Consider the following 20,366-nt stretch of genomic DNA (forward strand, 5'->3'; position numbering starts at 1 on the left):
TGTCATTCCGGGTTGGAGAACACACAAACTGCCTAATGCGTTTCCCCACGCGTGACGTGACGCGCGTGGATTCATTTTCGCTGCTCTATTCCTCGGGAAAGAGCAAGGGGGGGAAAAAAAACAGCCGACAGTAATTTCCGAGCTCCCTTAAGCAGACGCTCACGTGACCGAAATGGGGCGGTCCAAGTACAAGCCATTTTGGGGACGGTGTCAGTTTCCACGGAACGCGCGCACGCTCACGCACACGCACACACTAGCACCGCTGCTGCTTTCCACTCAGGAGGAGGGGGCCAAGTGGGTATTTTGGAGGCAAAGTTGCGGTGGCCAAGTGCGGACCGGACCCAGCCGACGCCGGAGGACTTCGGGTCGCGTTGCCAGCGCCGATCGGACACGCTCGCAAAGTGCGCGGGTGCCCACGAAGGGCGGCGTTCGCGTCTCCCGTGTGAAATGCGCTCGCCTCGGCCACTGACAGCGTCTGCAGCCTGCTTCAAGATGGCGGCTCGGCTCCGATTCATTCGCTGCTGATTCGCCTCCCAACTTTCATTGTCTGTCCGCCCCCCAGCCGCAGCCAGCCGAGCCCCGCACACAGGTACGTGCTCCCGGCATCGCCTCAGCCACGAAGCGGCACCCGGCGCGGTTCTGCAGTGGATCTTTTCGCGGCTCTCCCACCATCTGCGCCGATCCAGCGGCGGATGTTGAGGCTTTCGTCGGTGCGGCGAGCAACCGACGTGGAGCTCCGTGTGTGTCTGCGCACTTTCTGCTGGATCTCTCGGTGAAAAGAGGTTCCCAGCTCGGGTTGAAAGACAATTTAATCCACGGGAATACGCGAGTTTCCGCGGTGGGTCTGCGGGCATTGCGTCCGTGCGGTTTGATGGCAGATCGGGATTGTTTTTGTGTGCTTTTTTGTTCGTGTAATGTGGCGGCTCGCGGGTGAAGCGCGGCGGACTGGGCTGCGATGTTAGCACGATCGAGACGTCCGGAGGTTTCTAACGGGGTGCATTTGCTCGGAGCCTCCTCATTTTATAGAAATGTGACGTTTGGGTGCTTGTGCATGCGACGTGATCGCGTGTGTGCGTGATTGTGACTTATTTTCCGAGTTATTAACTTAACTTGGAAGACTACTCGGCGAAAGCAAGTGTGCATGGTCCGTTTCATGTGGATCTTCAGATGGTTCGGAACCGACTGCTTTTGTTAGCATCGGTTCAGTTGACCCCATGCTTCACGCGCGTCATGTACCGATCGGCTGATATCCGTCATTTGGTTGAGATTTGGGGATTTTTAAAAATAAAGGAATGGTGCAGCTTTACAAAAGGCTGCTTGTGTGTGTGTGGCGGAGCTGCCAAAATCATCAGGAATTCCATTTGGAGTTTTGTGGCTCGGATCCAGCGTGGGCTGCTCGGGTTTTTTTTTTTTTTTTGCCATTAAATGTGATTAGAAATATTCATATTTTCCTATATTCTGCGGAAGTGCAGCCGCGAGAGGCTTGACAGCTAATGTTTGTCATTGCCGTCGTGGAGTCTGTCACGCACTTTGTGTGTTCGCAGGACTACAAATGGATCAGAACAGCAAAAATCCATTCTGTTTGCTTCAATGTTGTGCCGATTTTTATTTCCTCTTTTTTTTTTTAACAGTGCGGGAGAATTATAACAGCATGTAAGTGTGTTGCAGTCCCCGTAAAAATTCTTAAATCTTCTACACCCACTTGGCTTATTCGTTGTTCACTCCATAAGTGTGATAAAGTCCACGCGAACGTGTTTTGCGCGAGAAAAAATCAGCAACCTTTAGAGCCTTTTGCGCTTAAAATGGGAAACTAAACTGTCTCGTTGGTTATCAAGTAGTCACACTTTGGGGTTCATGTGTTGCAGTAAATATATGAGAAATGTGAGCAAGAGTTTGGTCAGAGCTTTCTGGATCGCAATTTGTCCAATAGCCCCCAAAAATGCTCTTAAAGTGAGACCTGTAAATATAAAATGCCTTTTCAGTAATTTTTTTTTTAGCTCGACTGGATTTAATGTATTCTAAAGAGTTAAGAAGGGGTGGGGACCTCATTTTGGGCGTCGTCGTGAAGATGACGCGTAAACACCCGATAGCCTCACGCCGTCCACGTTTAACACAAATGCCGCCGTGGGAGAAGCGGACCGCGGGTTCATTTTTTTTCTTTTCCTGCACAAAATGGCAGCCGCGCAGTCGGCATGCAGTGTGCAGAGTCCACGCAGAGGTTCCGCGTGTGCATGCCTGGGGATGGAGAACTGCGCTCCCCTCTCGTTTGCCGCGTCGGATGATCATGCGTGCAACTCGCCGCGCATGATCTTTAATTTTAACATTAATTTCCTTTCAAGTTGTTATTGGTGTGCCCACGCGAGAATCGTCAAAAGTGGTTGCCATAGAAACACAGTGGGATTCGCCCCAACACCTGACGTGAGAAGCGCCCCCACGCTCCATATTTAATTGTATAAAAATTAAGCGGAACAGATTTGAGTTAAAATAGGTGATATAAGGAATTACGATCGGGTCGGATCGCAAAACAAGTTTTAAAAAATCAATTTGCCTGCATGTGAATTGTTTTCCAATCAGGTATATATGTTTCCCATATTTTATTCATGTTGCTCGTCCTTAACAGCAAGCTTTAAAAAAAAAAATTGCAGCCAATGCAAGTTACGTTTACTAAAGCCTTTGTGAGGAAGATTTATGACGCTTATGATCAAATTAGCATAAAAGATTATGTTGCTTTAACACAAGTTAAGCAAACAGCCGCCTTCTTCCAAATGGCACACTGACTGTCTGTCATTTTTTCCCCTCCTCTTTTCTTCTTTTTCGTCTTCATGCAATCAGCTCCTTTTGCTCATCATGCATCGGACGACGAGGATCAAGATTACCGAGCTCAACCCTCACCTCATGTGCGTTCTGTGCGGGGGTTACTTCATCGACGCCACCACCATCATCGAATGTCTGCACTCATGTAAGCATAGTTGGACTCGTGGGTTTCTTTTGAATTTTCACCTTTTCAAGACCTATTTTGTTGTCGTGCAGTTTGCAAAATGTGCATCGTCCGTTACCTGGAAACCAGCAAATATTGTCCAATCTGTGACGTGCAAGTGCACAAAACCAAGCCTCTGCTCAACATTAGGTGAGAAAGCGTCTTCTTCACACATTTGAAAAGATAAGGAGTCTCTTATCATCTGTTCTTTTCACATTCTTCCAATTTGCTGAGTCATTATTATTGCAAACTGTGTGCAGGTCTGACAAAACTCTGCAGGACATCGTGTATAAACTGGTACCGGGCCTGTTTAAAAGTAAGAACGTGATAGTCGAGTGATGCGTTTATTGTGTTACATTGAAAAAAAAAAATTTTTAAATGAAGTAAATGTGGAAACCCTAATTTGAATGTGTACTTAAGAGGGATGTTATTAATAATTCGTTTTTTTCTTGGACAGATGAAATGAAGAGGAGAAGAGATTTTTATGCTGAACACCCAGTGGAAGGTGAGACTATGCAAAAATCACACAAAGCTAAGCACTGGATCTTTTTGAAAAATAATCTTAACTGCCATTTTCTCCCTTCTCAATATCGCAATTTAATATGCAAATATTTTTTCAAGGTCATCCTTTCGTGTATGTTTTGACAAACACATGCAATAAATCTGTATTGTAAAAAACAACATCAGATTTATATATGTATTTTTTTTTGTCTTATAGAGTGGAATTACATTAAAATAAGGGCAAATAAATAAAGTGTGGCATAAACATCAGTAAATAATAATTCTGATTACAACAATAATGCAAACAAATGTGACTTTATCGCTTCAACTTTCATGTTATGTGAATCAATGTTATTTAAAAATGTGGATTGCACTTATCAAGATGCTTTATAAATATACATACAAAAATAAAGCCTCCCGACCCATTGAAATGAAGTTGAGATTTTAATCCCATCATCATCCTGTCTGCATTACTATTGCACGTTTTAGTATCGCTATGACGTTTGATTCAAAAGCTTGTCATATATCCTATAATAAAATGCAACTTTTACAAATCGAACCTTTAATATACTCATTCACGTGTCTTTGCTCTGCAGCTTCTAATGGCTCCAATGAAGACCGAGGGGAGGTGGCAGATGAGGACAAGAGAATAATCACTGATGATGAGATCATCAGCCTCTCGATTGAGTTCTTTGACCCCAGTGTCAGGTTAAGAAGACTTTCAAATCTCCGTCTACTATTGTGAAATTGTTCACATTGATCTGACGAATCTCGCACTGGATTTGCAGTTTGTGGACATTTGTGTCATGTGTCGACTGTCCAAAAGGTGAAGTAACAATTCTAAATGTGTCCATTTGATTCCGTGCAGACTGACGGTTGGACTTGAAGATAAGCATTCAAGCAAAGATCAGGTTTGCACGGAAATCTTTTGTGGTTCAGTAAATTCCGTCTCAAATTGGAGCATTATTTTTCCTCTAGAAATGATCTGTAATTCTTTGGCAGATGGCCAGCAAAAGGTACCTGCAGTGTCCAGCAGCAATGACCATCATGCATCTGAGGAAGTTCCTGCGCAGCAAAATGGACATCCCCAACACTTACCAGGTCGTTTGCTCTATTCCTTCAAAAATGGTTTTATGTGTTGATGATATTCTTAGCCTTTTCGAAATATATCTATTCTTAAATGTTGTTTTGTCTACAGGTGGAAGTGATGTATGAAGATGAACCCCTGAAAGATTACTACACATTAATGGACATAGCGTATATCTACACTTGGAGAAGGGTGAGCCAAATTCACGCAGTTATCTGCACTTTTGATTCATATTTTTAGTTTGAAACATCAAAATGTAAAAAGTCTTTTGTTGCGCCCATTTGCAAAGTCACAATTGTGTCATGCAGGGTTGTAAGTTTAGTCATATAGAGAATATCGATGGGGGGGAGTGCTTTTTTTGTTTTGTTTTGTTTTTGAAGAATTAAAAAAAAAAAAATAATATATATATATATATATATATTTCATAGTTCTATATTTTGTAAGGAGCGAGAAGAATAAATAATTGAATAACTTCATCCCTGAAAAGAATATAAACAGGGAGAAAAAAAAATGTAGGTACACCAAACAAAACTTTTAAATGTCACTCAAACAATTTTTTTTCCTCGCCCAGGATTTTTCTGGTGTTTATAGAATTTACTTTGTTATATCATGATTCTCTTGTACATGTGCATTCTATAGTTTTTTATTGAAAAAGGAGCTGGAGGTTATTAACAATTCATGATATTCATCTGAGTATAAAAGACAAATCTTTATTTAGATAAGTCTCTACACGTGTTTAGATGTTTAAATGATCACTCCTCCAGCCTTCCTAGAAAGTCACAATGTCCCATCACTGGTGTGCTATTTCTAGAAGAGGCCAGCTGCTACTCATTTAGTCCGTGGCTTACACGATATGTAGAATATTGTATCGTTTAAAAAAACAAGATGATTAAAACTATTTTCTTGCTCATACTACATTCAACCCTGGAGAGGAAAAAAAAAACAATTTATAAAAATAACTTCACATGCCATTTTATTAAGTTTGTAAATTGGTTTTGTACCACTGTTAATCAAGTGTGGTACGAGTACCGCTGGAGGTACATGGATTCTCTCTTGTGGTATGCAAAATAACTGCCAGTTCAGTTCAGTTATATTTAACTTTTTACCACAACACATTTGCATTCAATATTTAAGAAAGTTTGTTTTTAACCTTTTTTCATGAACATTGTTTGAAATTGTATGGATAGAAAGTTAATTGTTCAGTTCAATAATTTTGTAAATGATCCCATATTTGAGCACAGTGTTAGTGTTTATAGTGTCTTACGAAAATAATGCTCTTTCTAAAGACAAAACCTGGTTCCTTTTTTTATGAACACTAAGGTCTACTACAATACTGTATTGTAATGTAATGGAGAGCTAAGAATTTTTTTTTCTGTGTTACTTAGTGTCAAAGGTTTGACAACCCCTGCTTTAGAGCATTTTATAGTTCTGCTTAAAACATCCTCATTCATATTACTGTGTCATGGGTTATTAACCCCGAAGAAAAATAATTAACTTACGCCATTTAAAAAAAAAAAAAGTATTTTTATGTAATTAAAAAACATTGAAAGGTATTTTTTTCGGGTTATCTTGGTGTTTCAGTTTATTGTAATATGGCTGCTGTACCATTTGAAGCACGTTATAGTTGAAAAGAAGCTGACAAGAAACTGGGTCATAGTAATAGATAATTATCTAGATTATGAAAAATTGACTTGGTGTTTTAGTTTTACGATACAACTTTCATCTTTATATTTTTGTATTTTAAAAAGCTTACAAGGAACATTCATGTCATGTCATTTTAGGTTTAAAAAAATCTTTTAAAAAAATCCTCCCTGTAATTAAAAAAATATTACATTTTAATGCTAAAGTAGATAGAGGTCATTTAGGATTTTCTAGTGTACTCTAAAACATTTGCCTAAGTCAGGGGTCACCAACTCCAGTCCTCGAGGGCACCTGTTCTGCAGGTTTTCAATCTCTCCCTGCTGTAACACACCTGCTAAAATGATCAGGATCGTTATCAGGCTTCTCAAGAGCTTGCTGATGATCTGATCATTTGAATCAGGTGTGTTACAGCAGGGAGAGATTGAAAACCTGCAGGGCAGGTGCCCTCGAGTACCGGAGTTGGTGAACCCTGGCCTAAATAATGTCCAATTTAGTCATTTGGCAAGTGGGCAAATGAAACGTGATTATTTCATTTGTGCATATTTTACTGAACGTCTTAAAAAAAAAAAAAAAAAGCGTCATGATTATGTACTGTAGTCCTTATATTTTTAACCGTGTCAAATTTGTGAAAGCTCTGGCGATGACGTCACAATTGAGTTGATTTTGCCACGTGTTGGGACGTCCGCAGACGGGCCCACTTCCGCTCCAATACCGAGTCCGGCCGAGCTGCAAGAAGCTGAAGGTGAGCCACAGCCAGCAAGGGATCGCCAACCGCTCGGGACCCGAGAGCGACTCGGCCAGCGACAAAGCCGGAAGTCCCACGGGGGCCCCGTCCACGTCCTCCTCTTTGCCTAGCCCGGACGACCCGGCACACTCCCCGCTGCCTCCCCCTCGCGCCCCCCCAGGCAACAACGTCAATGGGACCCCGGCGGTGGCCCCCTCGACCCCCAGCCGCCCTTTCGCACAGCTCGGCGGCACCAACGGCGGCGGCAAGCCCCGGAAGGTGTCGCTGAACGGCTCTGTGACCTCGTCCGGATGACGACTCCGAGTGGACCGGACCGGACCGGCCAGCCCAACGCCAGACACGCTCAGCTAACACCGTTACCATGCCAACATAGATCCATTGTATAGTCTCTTTAGCTCTCCAGTCTGACGTTTTATGGTTATTTGTCATTTCTGTAGTGCATTTCAAAATTAAAAAAAAAAAAAAACGGGGAAGTTGCGTGGGAATATTATTATAAAGCATTTGGGGGCCTGGGAGACAGTACAGCATTTACTCCTTTTGTAATGCAGGATTTTTATTTACAGGAACGGGGGGAAAAGTCATTTTATTTGCCCCATTTTCACAAACGAAACGTGTTTTGTCAGATTGCTGCTCGTGTGTGAATATTTGAAATGCATGCTCATGACACCTGGAGCTTCCTCTGTCCACGTCTCAAAATTACACATTTGAACAGTTTTTTCGACGCCACGTGTACATAGAAATATACAGTAATGCCTTTTCAATCAACGGCGATGTTTTTCTGATGGAAAACACTCCGCTTGTGCGACATTTCACGCTCAATGACGTCACATCTCCCGTGTTTTCCGTTTTTATGTTGATTCGCTCGATTGTACGGACAACTTATTGTATTGTTACTGTTGCACAGTATAAAACATCTAAATAAAAAAAACTTTTACACGCGTAAGCTATGATCCACTTTGTCTTGATGGACATTTTTTATTTTATATTTTGCATGCATTGAACATGCATTTTTGGAATTTACTTTTTTAAACCTGATATTTCAATTCATGCGGTGGAATTTTAACATTTTTATTTGCTCACTTAAATTCATTTATTGGATATTTATTTAGAATAAACTAAATGCATGTATGCAGAATTAGCAAATTGTTCGTTCCGAGGGATTTAATTTGGTACGAATCAATATAAGATTAGCACCGCGGTTTATTTTTTTTTTTTGCAGAATAAATAAACAAAAGCATGTGTTTATTTCGTAAACTCATTTCGATTTTGCGATCTCCACTTCGATTCGATTTTGCAATCTCTTCGTTAAAGCAACATGGGAAAAATAGATAATTCTAAATAACTATATTCATAAAGTCAAGTTGAATTTGTAAATATTTGTTGTGCCGTATTATAAACGTAAATTGCCGGTTCTGCACGTGTCTAAGAGCAGAATTATACTGTCAACTGCAGTGACAGACAAACGCGCTTTGATTGACGTGAGCAAACAAGGTTCTATCGAATTAAAGCCATAAATTTAGCAAGAGTAAAACATTAGCGTGGTACGGTTTTCTCTTCATGTCGAGTTGCCTTTTCTTGCAGCATTCCTGTTGGGAATGGCTCTAAAATGACAAAAACACATTCATTTGTTGGGTTATTCTTGGTTGAATTGAGTCGATATGTTTTGTTAGTGCAAGAAACTTCAATATGTCACACCAAGTACCGTGGGTTGGTGGTCACGTGGTTCCGTTGGTGACATTTGCTCCTTGGCCGGCATTCTTTTGTCGTGTTCCTGCTGATTTAGCGCTGTCAGTAGAGGGCGCCCGTGTGCACTTGTAAAGGTCTGCCTTATAGAACATAATTATGGTTTAAAATAAAATACACACAAAGTGTTCAAAATCACACAATTAAAATAAATAAAATAAAGCATTTGGTGTGATTGGATTTTTACCATCGTGGCTATAGAGAATCTTTTGGAAAGCAAAAACGTCCTCCTGTAACAGTTACGACGCACACGATTGTACATGTATATTCATTACTATTAAAGTGTTTTATATTTTCTTAATAAATTGAAATATAACGAAAAAGCAACCATCTCGCTAATGGGTGCTCGGTTGCCGGAGTTCCGCTCCAATGGCGCCTGAATTTGCATTTAAATTATTGCCTAATGTAATCGGTCACCTGCATGCCCTAAATCATAATAACAAAATATTTGCATAACACTTTTAATCCCTAAACATATAACAAATTAAAAACAATAAATGGCTGCGGCGGTGGGTTTCTCGAGGCGCGTCGGTCGTGTGTCAGGACCGTTAACAGTGACGTGTAATCGTTATTCCAGTGTTTCTGTATTTAAAGATAGACTGGATATTGTGAAAATAAAGACGTGAAATATTTAGTTAGCATATATCTTCTGCCGTGGTGATCACACAAAGGATAACATACGCATTAATACTATAAATAAATATATTTTCTATGTCCGTTTTGTTGTTTTAAATAGTTGTTTCGCCCAAAACAAAACACTAAAACAAACGCGCTTGAGGGAGTTCACGTTTCATGCAAAGTTGCCACTTCAGGGCAAGAGCGACAACTCTGTCCAAATAGACGATCTGGGCAAACTAATGTTGTCATGGTGACATTTATCAACAACACAGACTTCTCGGTGTGCAGACTTACCTCGAAGTCAACTGGCTGTAAAAAAGATTCTCAAGACAAGACGTTGGTGAGTTTTGTAAGCTGACAGGTTCTCTTTCCTTGCAGTTTTTCGCTAAGATAAAGAGTAAAAAATACACACAAATTGTATTCACGCTCGACAAAACGCAGTCGTTACGTTGACGTCTCTTTGTCATAAAATGCGGAATGTGGTGACGCAAAGAACCTCGGGACTTCTTGCGGTTTGGCGTCGCCTTCGTTTTCAAACCAGGAGCCAAAATTGAGTAGAAAAATAAAAGCGATGACGTGCATCGACTAAATGACGCCACTCATATTTACATGTACAGGTTTGAATACTATTCTTGAAACCATCCCATTTGGCGGCTGACACAATGACTCAAAGGCAGATCGTTCAAGGTGAGATTTGTGGATTTCTCACTCGTGTAAGCGAGATGTGGGTCTGATTGTGTTTTGTGTGCCACGTAGTCTTTGAGCAGTATAATAAATCAAGAATGCAGTTCGTGCAAACGGTTGCCGATCTGGCAGACCGGCCACAAAACATAGAAATCCTCCAACGAGCAGGTAAGGAGACCTTTCGAGTACGGTCGTGTGCAACATCCGGTTTGATTGCGCAACATCGCCCCGCCCCGCCCCTGCAGGTGTCATGTCAATGCTGAGGCCGCTGATGCTGGATGTGGTTCCTGGCATCCAGCAGAAGGCTGCCTTGGCCCTGGGCCGCCTGGCGGTCCACAACGCTGACCTGGCTGACAATTTGGTGAAGGAAGACATCCTGCCTCAGCTGATCCGCTCGCTTACCATACAGAATGTGAGTATTCACAAGAGCATGCCCCATTTTGAGGTACTTGTCATTAGAGTACGTAGTACTCTCCAACGCAAAGCATGTTTATTATTGTGGTGGCTGTCTGCGATGATGTGGAACTTTAATATTCTGTTATTGTGGCCCTCATGTTAAAGAAGAAGTCAACCAAAATTCTTTGGAATAATATGTCCCCCCTCACAACTGCTCAGGGCTGAGGTAATGATCATTTTCAGTCGACAGAAGTGACAAAACTTTTGTTTTTTTTTACATATAATATCTATATATAATAATATTGCGTTTGTGGAATATGTGTTAATGCACTTGTTTTTAGCCATCTCTGGGGGCAGCCATTTTGTCTTCTGTCGACTGAAAGTGACATCACAGCTGCTCACAATGACCAATCTGATTCAGAAAACAGGTGAGCCTTGATCGGTTGCTGTGAGCAGTTGTGATGTCATTTTCAGTGGACAGAAGACAAAATGGTCCCCCCAGAGCAGGCTAAAAACAAGTGCATTTTGCTGCTTAACTTATATTCCAGAAACCCAAAATCAATCAGAATGCCGTATTTCAACTAGTGGGCCTGCTAGGAACATAATCTTGAAAAAAATATGTTTGGGTTGACTTTAAGCAGTAAAATCCACCTGTTTTTAGCCATCTCACTGGGCGGCCATTTTGCCACTTGCTGTCGAATGAAAGTGCCATCACAGTTGCTCAGGGTTCACGAAACGACCAATCACAGCTCACCTGTTTTCTGAAGCTAAGATAAGGGAGGATTGGTCATTAGCTGAGCCTTGAGCAACTGTGATGTCATTTTCAGTCAACTGAAGTGACAAAATGGCCGCCCCCTCATATGGCTAAAAACGGGTGGCTTTTGCTTCTTAACTCATATTCCACAAACACAATATTAATCATAATGCCATGTTTCGACTATTGGGCCCGCATAGAACATATTCTTGTAAAGAAAATTTTGGCGTTGACTACTCTTTTAAATATGGGAACACAAATGTGCAGTTCTACCCCAGCGAACTACAATAAAAAAAATATTTTAAATGAATACTAGAAAAAAATGCTAACTGTATAATTCTATGTTAAAAGTCTCATTTGATGTGTTTCTATCCAGAGGTTGTATAAGAAAGCAGCGGCGTTCGTGCTGCGTGCAGTGTCCAAACACTCTCCCGAGCTTGCTCAGGCGGTGGTGGCCAATGGAGGTGTGGACGCGCTCGTTCTCTGCCTCGAGGATTTTGACCCCGGTGTGAAGGAAGCTGCCGCCTTGGCTCTAGGTTTCATTGCACGACATAATGATGGTAAGAAATGACATTCTTTATATTGAAGTTGTCGGATCATTTTCACATTCCCCATCTGTGCATGTGGACTTTTTTTTTTGTCCTAGCCTTGTCCCAGTCCATTGTGGACGCAGGTGCCGTCCCCATGCTGGTGTTGTGCCTCTTGGAGCCCGAGATCGCCCTGAAACGCACCGCGGCCTCGGTGCTCAGTGACATCGCCAAACATACGCCGGAATTGGCCCAAATTGTGGTGGAAGCTGGCGCTATTGCACATCTGGCACAGATGATCCTCAACCCAGACACCAAGCTCAGGGTAAGAACCATGAAGGAATGCGCATTATACATAGCATTCACACTCCATCAATACTGAAGACTGAACTCATTACCAAGGACCGGGTTTTGTGGTTTGCATAGAAAGGATCGACAACCATAAACTGCAGTGTTTCCGGGTTTTTATGACAGCGAGCAACTCAGGTTCTGGGAAACAGTGGACTTAGGTGGCTTTTTTTTTTTTTCCTACACAGAGGCAGGTATTCTCCGCTCTAGGTCAGATCAGCAAACACTCGGTGTGCCTGGCAGAGATGGTGATTGAAGCCGATGTCTTCCCTGCAGCCATGATGTGCCTCCGGGATCCGGACGAGTGTGTCAAAAATAATGTCACCATTCTGATGAGAGAGGTGGTCAAACACACTCCCGAGGTAGTTATTGCACACAGGTTGTCAGACACTAACAGGAACACACACAAAGTATGACTTGTGTTTCTGTTTTCGCAGCTGTCCCAGGTTATAGTAAACTGTGGCGGCACGTCCGAAGTGATCACCTACCTTGGCGAGTGCCGTGGAAGTCTAAGGTTGCCAGGGATCATGATGTTGGGATATGTGGCAGCCCACAGTGAGAATTTGGCCATGGCTGTCATTCTCTCCCAAGTAAGTGTGTTGTTTTGGCCTGGCTCCTATACCAACTATTGGTTTGGACGAAAAGTAGAAGAACGCACCTCGACAAGTTCTAGTTTTCATTGTTGCAAAAGAAAGCCCTGGCTTAATTTGCTCAGTTTAAGGAGAAGCGTAAACCATGGCTGCAGAGCGCAGTTCGAGACGGCTCAACATAAACGTTTGACTCCGCCCACATGGATTGTCGACATCTAAGTGCCTTCTATTTTCTTTTTTTTTTATATGTGTGTGTTAAACTTTTTCCTTGGGTGCTTTAATTATGCGCCGTCCTATGACTTCACATAAAAAAACAACAACATGAAATGACACATTGAAAATTGCAAACTATCAACTGAAACCCAAATACTAATCTCAACCATACAGGAGGTGCATCCTCTGCTGGGGACAAGTGGTACTACACATCCCACTCATTTCTAAATGGAGGACGTCTTTTGACCACAACTTTTGAACCCTAAACACTCAGAACCAACACCACCCCCCGTCCCCCTTTTTCAGTGCCCCTGAACACGCTTTACAAGCGTTCGTGGCTCTACCACCCTCTCTGTTCACCCAGAATGAACGTCAAATGGCCATTTCGACCACTTCGTCAAACAGTTCATAGCTCCGCCCCAACTGACTGAGTGTTGAGCGTTTGTAAGTGTCCATGTTCAATAATGTGTTAAAAACTAAGCGTGACTTCATCATTCAAACCACCAAGGAAATAGTTTTAACAAAAAAGAACAAAGAAGGTGCTTCGAATCCGTGTGGGTGGAGTCAAACGCTTAGGTTGAGCCACGCCTTGACTGCGCTCTGTCGCGGGGCCTACTTGGGGGGGGGGGGGGGGGGGAGGAAACCCGGGAATGGTGCAGCATCCGTGGTGCTGACTCCTCAACACATGCACACTAAATGGGTTTATTGACATCACGCTGCGGCCTTCAGTGTGAAAAGGCCTTCACATGCTTGGTTCCCTGCCGTCCTCGCAGGGCTTGCTCCAGCTGGCTCTGTGTCTATCAGAGGAGACGCAACATCACATCAAGGCCGTCACCGCCTGGTGCATAGGCCAGATAGGACATCACACCCCTGTGCACGCCAAGGCTGTCGCCACCGCCAACCTGCTGCCCAAACTGCTGCAACTCTACATGGACGCCAACAGCTCTGAGGACCTTCAGACCAAAGTATACAAGAAAGTATCCCATGCTTTGGTGCGCTGTTGAATTATTCAAGATTTAATCCACAACAACCGCTGTGGTTTAGAGTAAGAAGGCTCTGAAGATGATCCTGCAGAAGTGTACCTTCCTACCGGCGTTGGAGTCACTCCTCTACGATGCGCCGAGCAACATCATCAAACATGTTGTCTGCCAATTCAGCAAGGTGAGCGGCTCAAAACAACCTGAAATCGGCAATTTCTCCATCCCAAATGTGATTTCCACGCTCTTCTCGTCTCATAGGTGTTACCTCATGACAGTCAGGCTCGCCGCCAGTTCGTGACCAGCGGAGGGTTAAAGAAAGTGCAAGAGATCCAGGCGGAGCCGGGCTCCGTCCTTCAGGAACACATTAATTCTATCAACAGCTGCTTCCCAGAGGAGATAGTCAGGTACACATGCTTTTGACTAAAGTCTGGATGAAACCTCAAATTTGTCCTATAAACCATGCGATGCAAATATATTTACAGCAACACTCTATAGAAGACCGCAACAACATTTAGAAAAGGATGCATAACAATAGATACAATATAAAAACAGACAAAATGGAAAAGTCACTTTTCCTCAGCAATAGCCCAAAACTGCTGTACCTGTAATTCGATTTGATGCATTAATGTCGGTGTCTATAGGGAGCCATCTAAAATACTATACGGTCACTATTCCTTATAAACAGGTAGAAGAAGTGAGTTGAACTTCACATTGGTTTCCCGCCTCTCACGCTACCATATAAGGCAGACAATTGCTACATGGACACATTTTATTTGGATTAAAAGCCTGATTGGAATAAAAATGCTTCATGTACACACCCTATTTGGAATACTCTGACCCGATCAAGCCCATTCTGATCAAGATTTTATTCTGAACGAGAGGGGTGATTTTGGAGCAGACTGTCTTTCCCGTGCATGTCTGTGACGTCAGCATACATGTTTCTGTTATTCCCGGACGCTAGAAGCAGAGCGAACAAAATACATGGCGGACGCAAGGCTGAACTGGAACATTTTTCGCTCCATTAGGGACTGTTAACTCGACGTAACAGCGCAAACAGAAAAAATATGCAAAATAACGCTAACGTTTAAAATAGAATAATGGACGGAGCAATGTTTTGTTGACACGTAAGTCACTATAGCTTCTTCTTCTACGACTATCTCCGGTATGTTTGGTCAGTCTACGCATGTCAAAATAATTTGTTCCGATCGAAACATAAGTACACACAAATTCTAATCGGATCAATATTTTTTGTGTCCATGAAAACAGTGCATCCCATCATAATTTTAATAAGAACTCTGATCGGATTAAAGGAATTTTGTCCATGTAAACGTAGCCAATCTCTCGGTCAGTTAACCGTTCCTGAGAAATTGGGGCCTTTACTGGCAGTGTAAAAAGGATGAAAATCATTCTTTTTGTAAACTGCAAAAGTAGAAAGGAGCTGAGCACCTTACCGGTCACATCTTCCCACTGAGTGTAAAGCAGAATTTACATTGAGGAATAAAAAAAAAAAAAAAATCATGCCTAAAATACTGTGCCATGTCACAAAAAGTAAGTTTAAAAATTATGTTGTGTGTTTACTGTTGCAGGTACTACTCCCCGGGCTACTCAGAAGTGTTGTTGGAACGCTTAGAGAACTTTAAGATATCTTGAGACCAGCTGGCATCCCCATGCTACGTCGCTGCGAAACCACGTGCTTCAAATATGCCTCAAACATTCAATACGTCGCTGGATGTTTTATGATTAATAATGAAACAGTGTAGACTAGACTATCATTAAAACGTCATAGACTGCATGCACACGATTGTAAAAGTGTACCTTTAAGAGTAGGATAAATGTTACATAACATAAAATAAAATACTATGTTAACATCAATTCATTGTCCCCGTTAAGTGTATTGGATGATTGGTTAAGTTTACTTTGTAAAGTCTTTCCAGTGTGGGACCAAGCTACGCAGTGCCCCCTGGCGGCCGGAGCTTCTTACTGCGGCTCAGCTGTTGCCGCCGCACTATTTTTTTCAAGCCGTGCGTGTGCGCGTGGAGAGCAGCTGCAGCGCACATGGCGAGCTGCTCTTTGTTGATTGTCTCGCACCCACATCCACGCTCGCTTCCCGCATTGTTTTGTCGCGTTCGCCGACGCAGCCGAGCAGCTGGCACCTCCGCCTCCTCTTTAACATGATATGTTTAAATCCTCATCCATTATAACCTCTTTGAAGGTACGATGGCACCCTTCAGTATGTATGCATGTAGCTTATATGGTTGCAATGAATCTGTGCATTAGTAATGATATGAACATTTAGTGATAAGATGATATGGATAAAATATGGAATATTACATTTTTTTGATTAAAATAAGAATAAAAAATATGACACTCAAAATAACACTGATCACTATAAATGCCGATGATATTCTATGACATGATATTTTCTTTCAAATGATATTCTAGGCAGGTTTAGTGAAGTTCAATAAATATTCTTAAATGAATCACGATTGTAGTTAAACTGAGCAAAATTATCTTGATTATTTCTTCACACTATTATGGAAAAAGGCCCGGCCACTGTGTGGCTGTTTTTAGTTGTTGCTCCGATAAAATGCAGTTGTTGTTTTTTTAAATTCACTTATTATCTTTTTTTTTTCTTTTTAGATTATGCTGTCTTATGTTATTGTTACGTCTGTTTATTCAGTTGATTGACTTAATATGCAGTATAATAAAGTGCACATGCAGTTTTAAACAAGGCGTGCATATGGGGTCAAACGAACTCAGTTGGAATACAACTTGAACAGGTCTAACACCTTTTTAAATGTTTTTTTAATGTGTGTTTTTTAATTTTGTCTTCCCAAACTTGGTTAAATACCAGTATAACTTATTTGATTGTATTAAAAATAAATGAACAAATAAATATGTATATAATCTATCAATAGCACATGGATATAACATTTTCCGTTTAAGCATATAGACAGCAATCTTTGAAGTTGACGTCAAATATTTTCCACCGTTTATCTCAAACCACATTTCCACGAGTGAATAAAAAAAGTCAATCTACCATAGAAATATCAATGATCATTTTACATCCAACAGGGCTGCTTCAAGTTTAATACTAATAATAATAATGATAATAATAATAAATACTGCACTCTGGTGTTGTACAAGTCACTTTTCTGTGGCTGGCGGTGTGCCCCCCGCCCACCAAAAAAACCCCAATCTGTCTCCACTTGGGAATGATTATATTAATAATTATTATATTGGATACGATACGGTATATATTTTAGATTTCATTCAGTCACATATAAGATTACAACACGATTTAGACAGTAATACAGAATCCTTTGCGTGCGCTTGCGGTTGTCTGCGTGAGAAACGAAAGTAATATACCAGTAAAGTGTTTTTTTTTTTTTTTGCACAGCAAAACTGCACATCCTCAAAAAAAATCCTCAACACCAAGCAATCGTGTTTTGTAAAGAGATATTTGAACATTACATTTCTTTATATGCAGACTATACGAAACATGTAAACAGTAATCACTAGGATAAAAAGGCGCGATGTGTTTTCTTGTGGAAAACTGGAACACAATAGGCCCTATAGCCAAATAAAATGAAATTGTCATTAAATATGGCCACGTGGCTCATTACCCAAGATGCAAATTGTCATTCGCTCTACTAGTTGAAAACTTTCAGTTTGTTTGACGCGTAAATTTTTTTTCTTTTTAATGACAACGCTGCCGCTCAGCCAGGTGTAGGCACTGAAAAGGTACGAATATGAAAATAAAGTAATTATGTCAAACGCCACTTTACTCCAAACGTGAATAAAACCGATTGGAACACATGACGTGCAAAAGATTGATTAAGCAACATCAAAAGAGGGGGTATTTAGATCCGCATTTCGTTTGGGGTCTGTGTCTCTTTTGGACTTTGGATATTATGTTTGGAAGCAGATATTAAAAATGGGAAAACTATTGGTTATTTGATTTTCATTTTAAAATAGAAACAACTGAAATACAACTTGATTTTCTAGAACGAGTAAGGAAAAGTCCAATAGCAGTTTAATTTTCAATTTTTATTTACACAACAAAAAAAGAACATAGCACAGGACACAAATGGGAAAAGTCTATTTACTTTGGATTCCCGGAAGTTGTCACAGACAGCATTTCTCCTACTAACCACGAGATGGCGACAACGTGACGCCTGAAGACTATGTAGTGGTACGTAATCATAGCCAGGTAGCAGTACTTTATGGAATGTGATTCTGATTGATGCTCATATTTGTGGCGTGAAATTGAAGCAACAATTTCCCCGTAATCCAAAGCAGTCATGACAGGTTTCGCTTGTGTGCAAACCGCCGTAGAACAAGCAGAAGAAGGTTGGCTTGGATTGGCGGACGTGACGTCATGCCTGCTGGTGATTTGGCGAAAAGTGTGCAAGAGTTTGTATGTTATGCACCTTATGAATATTATGTATTTGTATAATATGCAACAAAAAGTGTGCAAGAGTTGATTCATCGGGTGCAGTGCACGGGTGCGGCAAGATGGTGATCGCGTAGGCTTTTCTCAGGAAGTGAGCACACGAACGAATGTTTGTAGTTTGTTGCAATTTTGCTTGGTGCAGGATTTGCACACTTGAGGGACACAACAGCGTTTGAGGTTTGAGCACAGTACGTCATTTTTCACTTCTCTTTGCTTGATTTAGCCTATTGTGCTCGTTTCTTTTGCCAAGATTCAATTGGGTTTGGTTTGTTTGGTTTTTAATGCTGGCCAACTCGAATCAAGTGACCCGTACACAACTGTTTTTCCTTTTGTACTTGTGCATGGTGGACGATGAGTCGGATGGGTCAAAGAAAGTCAGGTAAGGAAAGTAGGCAAGCGGCAATAAATGAAAAAAAGTGTAGGGCTAACCAATGTGCCCCTCCCCCCAAAAATGCAGATTTTTAATAATTACTTGTTTGTTTATTTTGGGCTGAACAACAAAGCATCATATACGTGCCACTATAGACCAGTTTCAATGTTTGCAAACAATAATGACGTCATTGTAATGCGCACGCATCCAGGAGGCACAACCACCTCCCCACTCAATTTAGAATGGCCGATTAAGTACCGCTGCAGGACAATTATTATTTACAAAACCTTGAAACACGCGATAAAGAAGCTTATTTAAATAAATTAACACTTACACCAGGAGTCCAGCTACCCGATCCTTTCTCGCGACCCGCCGGTGAGTGGCTGAATGATACGTCACGCTGGCCGTATTTGGAGTTTCCTAACATTTACATTTACAGTACCTGATAAATACGCCTAGTGTTTTCACACACGAGACGCTCAAAGCGGACAAGAGTCTTGATGCCTATAATAACGTTGTTTGTGGAAATGTTCAGGCGTTTTTTTTTCCTCAACCTGCTGAAAATCGTGATTATTGTTTCCTGAAGGCAGACGATTTGCCTAGTCAAAGACAGGGACAAAAATCTCAGTGTTACCAGGCATGGGTCTGTGTGAATAAGACTGGCTCCATACTGACAGCTAATAGCACATGCATAACAGGGTAAGTACATTAAAGTTTGCATTTTTTTCACCCAAGGGAAAAAAAATGACCATGTATAATAAGGCGTTTTTGTGGGAAAAAAAATCGACCATGTACAGTAAGGCGTTTTGGGGAAAAATACGACCATGTATAGTAACCCGATTTTTTGGGGAAAAAATAACCATTTATAGTGAGGTGTTTTGGGGGTAAAACGACCATGTATAGTGAGGCGTTTTGGGGGGAAGAAAACGACCTGGATAGTAAGGCGTTTTGGGAAAAAAAAGACCATGTATAATGGCGATTTTGGGGGAAAAATAAGACCATGTAGCCAATAGTCAAGCATTTTTTGGGGGGGTGGGGGGGGCGACCATGTAAAGAATAGCAAGGCCTTTTTTGGAAGAAAGTCAGAAAGTCTTCCCATTTTCATCTCTAACAGTATTAATAGTTATTAAAGTTGATTTCACTGTGTTTCTTTATGTTTTGCAGGTTTTCTACGCACCTGTCAGACCAGGAGAGAACCCCCACCTCTTCCCTCATCCCTCCCAGCCGTCTAGATGAGACCCCCTACACCTCGAGGGCCGGTGCCCTGCATGTGTTATATGTCACCGTGGTGCAACCCACCTGATTCAAATGATCAGGATCGTTATGCAGCTTCTGCAGACCTTGCTGATTATATAATCATTTGAATTAGGCGTGTTGCAGCAGGGAAGGGAAGGATGGAAAACAGGCAGGATACCGGCCCTCGAGGTGTCCACCCCTGCCATACAGCGTCTCGACCTTCCAGCGGGATTGCCCTTATCAACAAAGCAACTGAAAAAAAAATGAACTATACCTATGTGACTGTGTATGGATGTTTTGTTGCTTACCGAAGCAGGAAAGAAGACACGTGTTTTGTTCAAGCACTTGATTCACAATCTCCAATAAATCAAAGTAACAAACTACACTGACTCTTTGTCATGTTCGTCTTCAATTTCAAACCAAGTTGACTTTGCAAACTCTCTCCCGATGGATGACATCATCAAGTCAGTTGTAGTAAATGCGGGTGGGGTGGGCGGTTA

At 41.7% G+C, this 20,366-nt stretch overlaps 2 protein-coding genes and 2 long non-coding RNA genes across 4 annotated transcripts; 3 read left to right on the plus strand and 1 right to left on the minus strand.

Moving 5' to 3' along the window:
- The first annotated feature begins 188 nt into the window (after positions 1-188).
- bmi1a (BMI1 proto-oncogene, polycomb ring finger a) lies at positions 189-7,894 on the plus strand. Its single transcript, XM_086021408.1, has 10 exons — positions 189-589; positions 2,833-2,959; positions 3,031-3,127; positions 3,238-3,293; positions 3,435-3,482; positions 4,075-4,186; positions 4,347-4,389; positions 4,481-4,579; positions 4,677-4,757; positions 6,895-7,894. The coding sequence occupies exons 2-10, from the start codon at positions 2,848-2,850 to the stop codon at positions 7,243-7,245; spliced, it is 999 nt and encodes a 332-aa protein (XP_085877534.1). The 5' UTR covers positions 189-589; positions 2,833-2,847; the 3' UTR covers positions 7,246-7,894.
- Positions 7,576-9,864, minus strand: LOC147127578 (uncharacterized). The gene is made up of 3 exons (XR_015084496.1): positions 9,607-9,864; positions 8,654-8,777; positions 7,576-8,552 (listed from the first exon to the last, which is right to left on the minus strand). It is a non-coding gene; the product is annotated as an uncharacterized LOC147127578 (long non-coding RNA).
- spag6 (sperm associated antigen 6) lies at positions 9,554-15,676 on the plus strand. The gene is made up of 12 exons (XM_086021407.1): positions 9,554-9,652; positions 9,930-9,999; positions 10,069-10,164; positions 10,242-10,408; positions 11,523-11,706; positions 11,793-11,998; positions 12,210-12,383; positions 12,459-12,611; positions 13,598-13,789; positions 13,869-13,985; positions 14,063-14,208; positions 15,391-15,676. The coding sequence occupies exons 2-12, from the start codon at positions 9,975-9,977 to the stop codon at positions 15,452-15,454; spliced, it is 1,524 nt and encodes a 507-aa protein (XP_085877533.1). The 5' UTR covers positions 9,554-9,652; positions 9,930-9,974; the 3' UTR covers positions 15,455-15,676.
- Positions 15,677-18,874: 3,198 nt separating this feature from the next.
- LOC147127580 (uncharacterized) lies at positions 18,875-20,212 on the plus strand. The gene is made up of 3 exons (XR_015084503.1): positions 18,875-19,005; positions 19,217-19,329; positions 19,795-20,212. It is a non-coding gene; the product is annotated as an uncharacterized LOC147127580 (long non-coding RNA).
- Positions 20,213-20,366: the final 154 nt, after the last annotated feature.

Source organism: Filicampus tigris, chromosome 21 (assembly GCF_054856515.1).
Source record: "Filicampus tigris isolate MCC_2025a chromosome 21, RoL_Ftig_1.0, whole genome shotgun sequence".
Taxonomy (NCBI): Eukaryota; Metazoa; Chordata; class Actinopteri; order Syngnathiformes; family Syngnathidae; genus Filicampus; species Filicampus tigris.

Excerpts from the sequence above, each read along its gene's own strand:
- bmi1a (XM_086021408.1), top strand. The coding sequence starts at position 2,848 with ATGCATCGGACGACGAGGATCAAGATTACCGAGCTCAACCCTCACCTC. Across the intron at positions 4,390-4,480 it reads AGCATTCAAGCAAAGATCAG|ATGGCCAGCAAAAGGTACCT; the intron begins GTTTGCACGGAA and ends ATTCTTTGGCAG. Across the intron at positions 4,580-4,676 it reads ACATCCCCAACACTTACCAG|GTGGAAGTGATGTATGAAGA; the intron begins GTCGTTTGCTCT and ends TTTTGTCTACAG.
- spag6 (XM_086021407.1), top strand. The coding sequence starts at position 9,975 with ATGACTCAAAGGCAGATCGTTCAAG. Across the intron at positions 10,000-10,068 it reads TCAAAGGCAGATCGTTCAAG|TCTTTGAGCAGTATAATAAA; the intron begins GTGAGATTTGTG and ends TGTGCCACGTAG. Across the intron at positions 11,999-12,209 it reads ACCCAGACACCAAGCTCAGG|AGGCAGGTATTCTCCGCTCT; the intron begins GTAAGAACCATG and ends TTTCCTACACAG.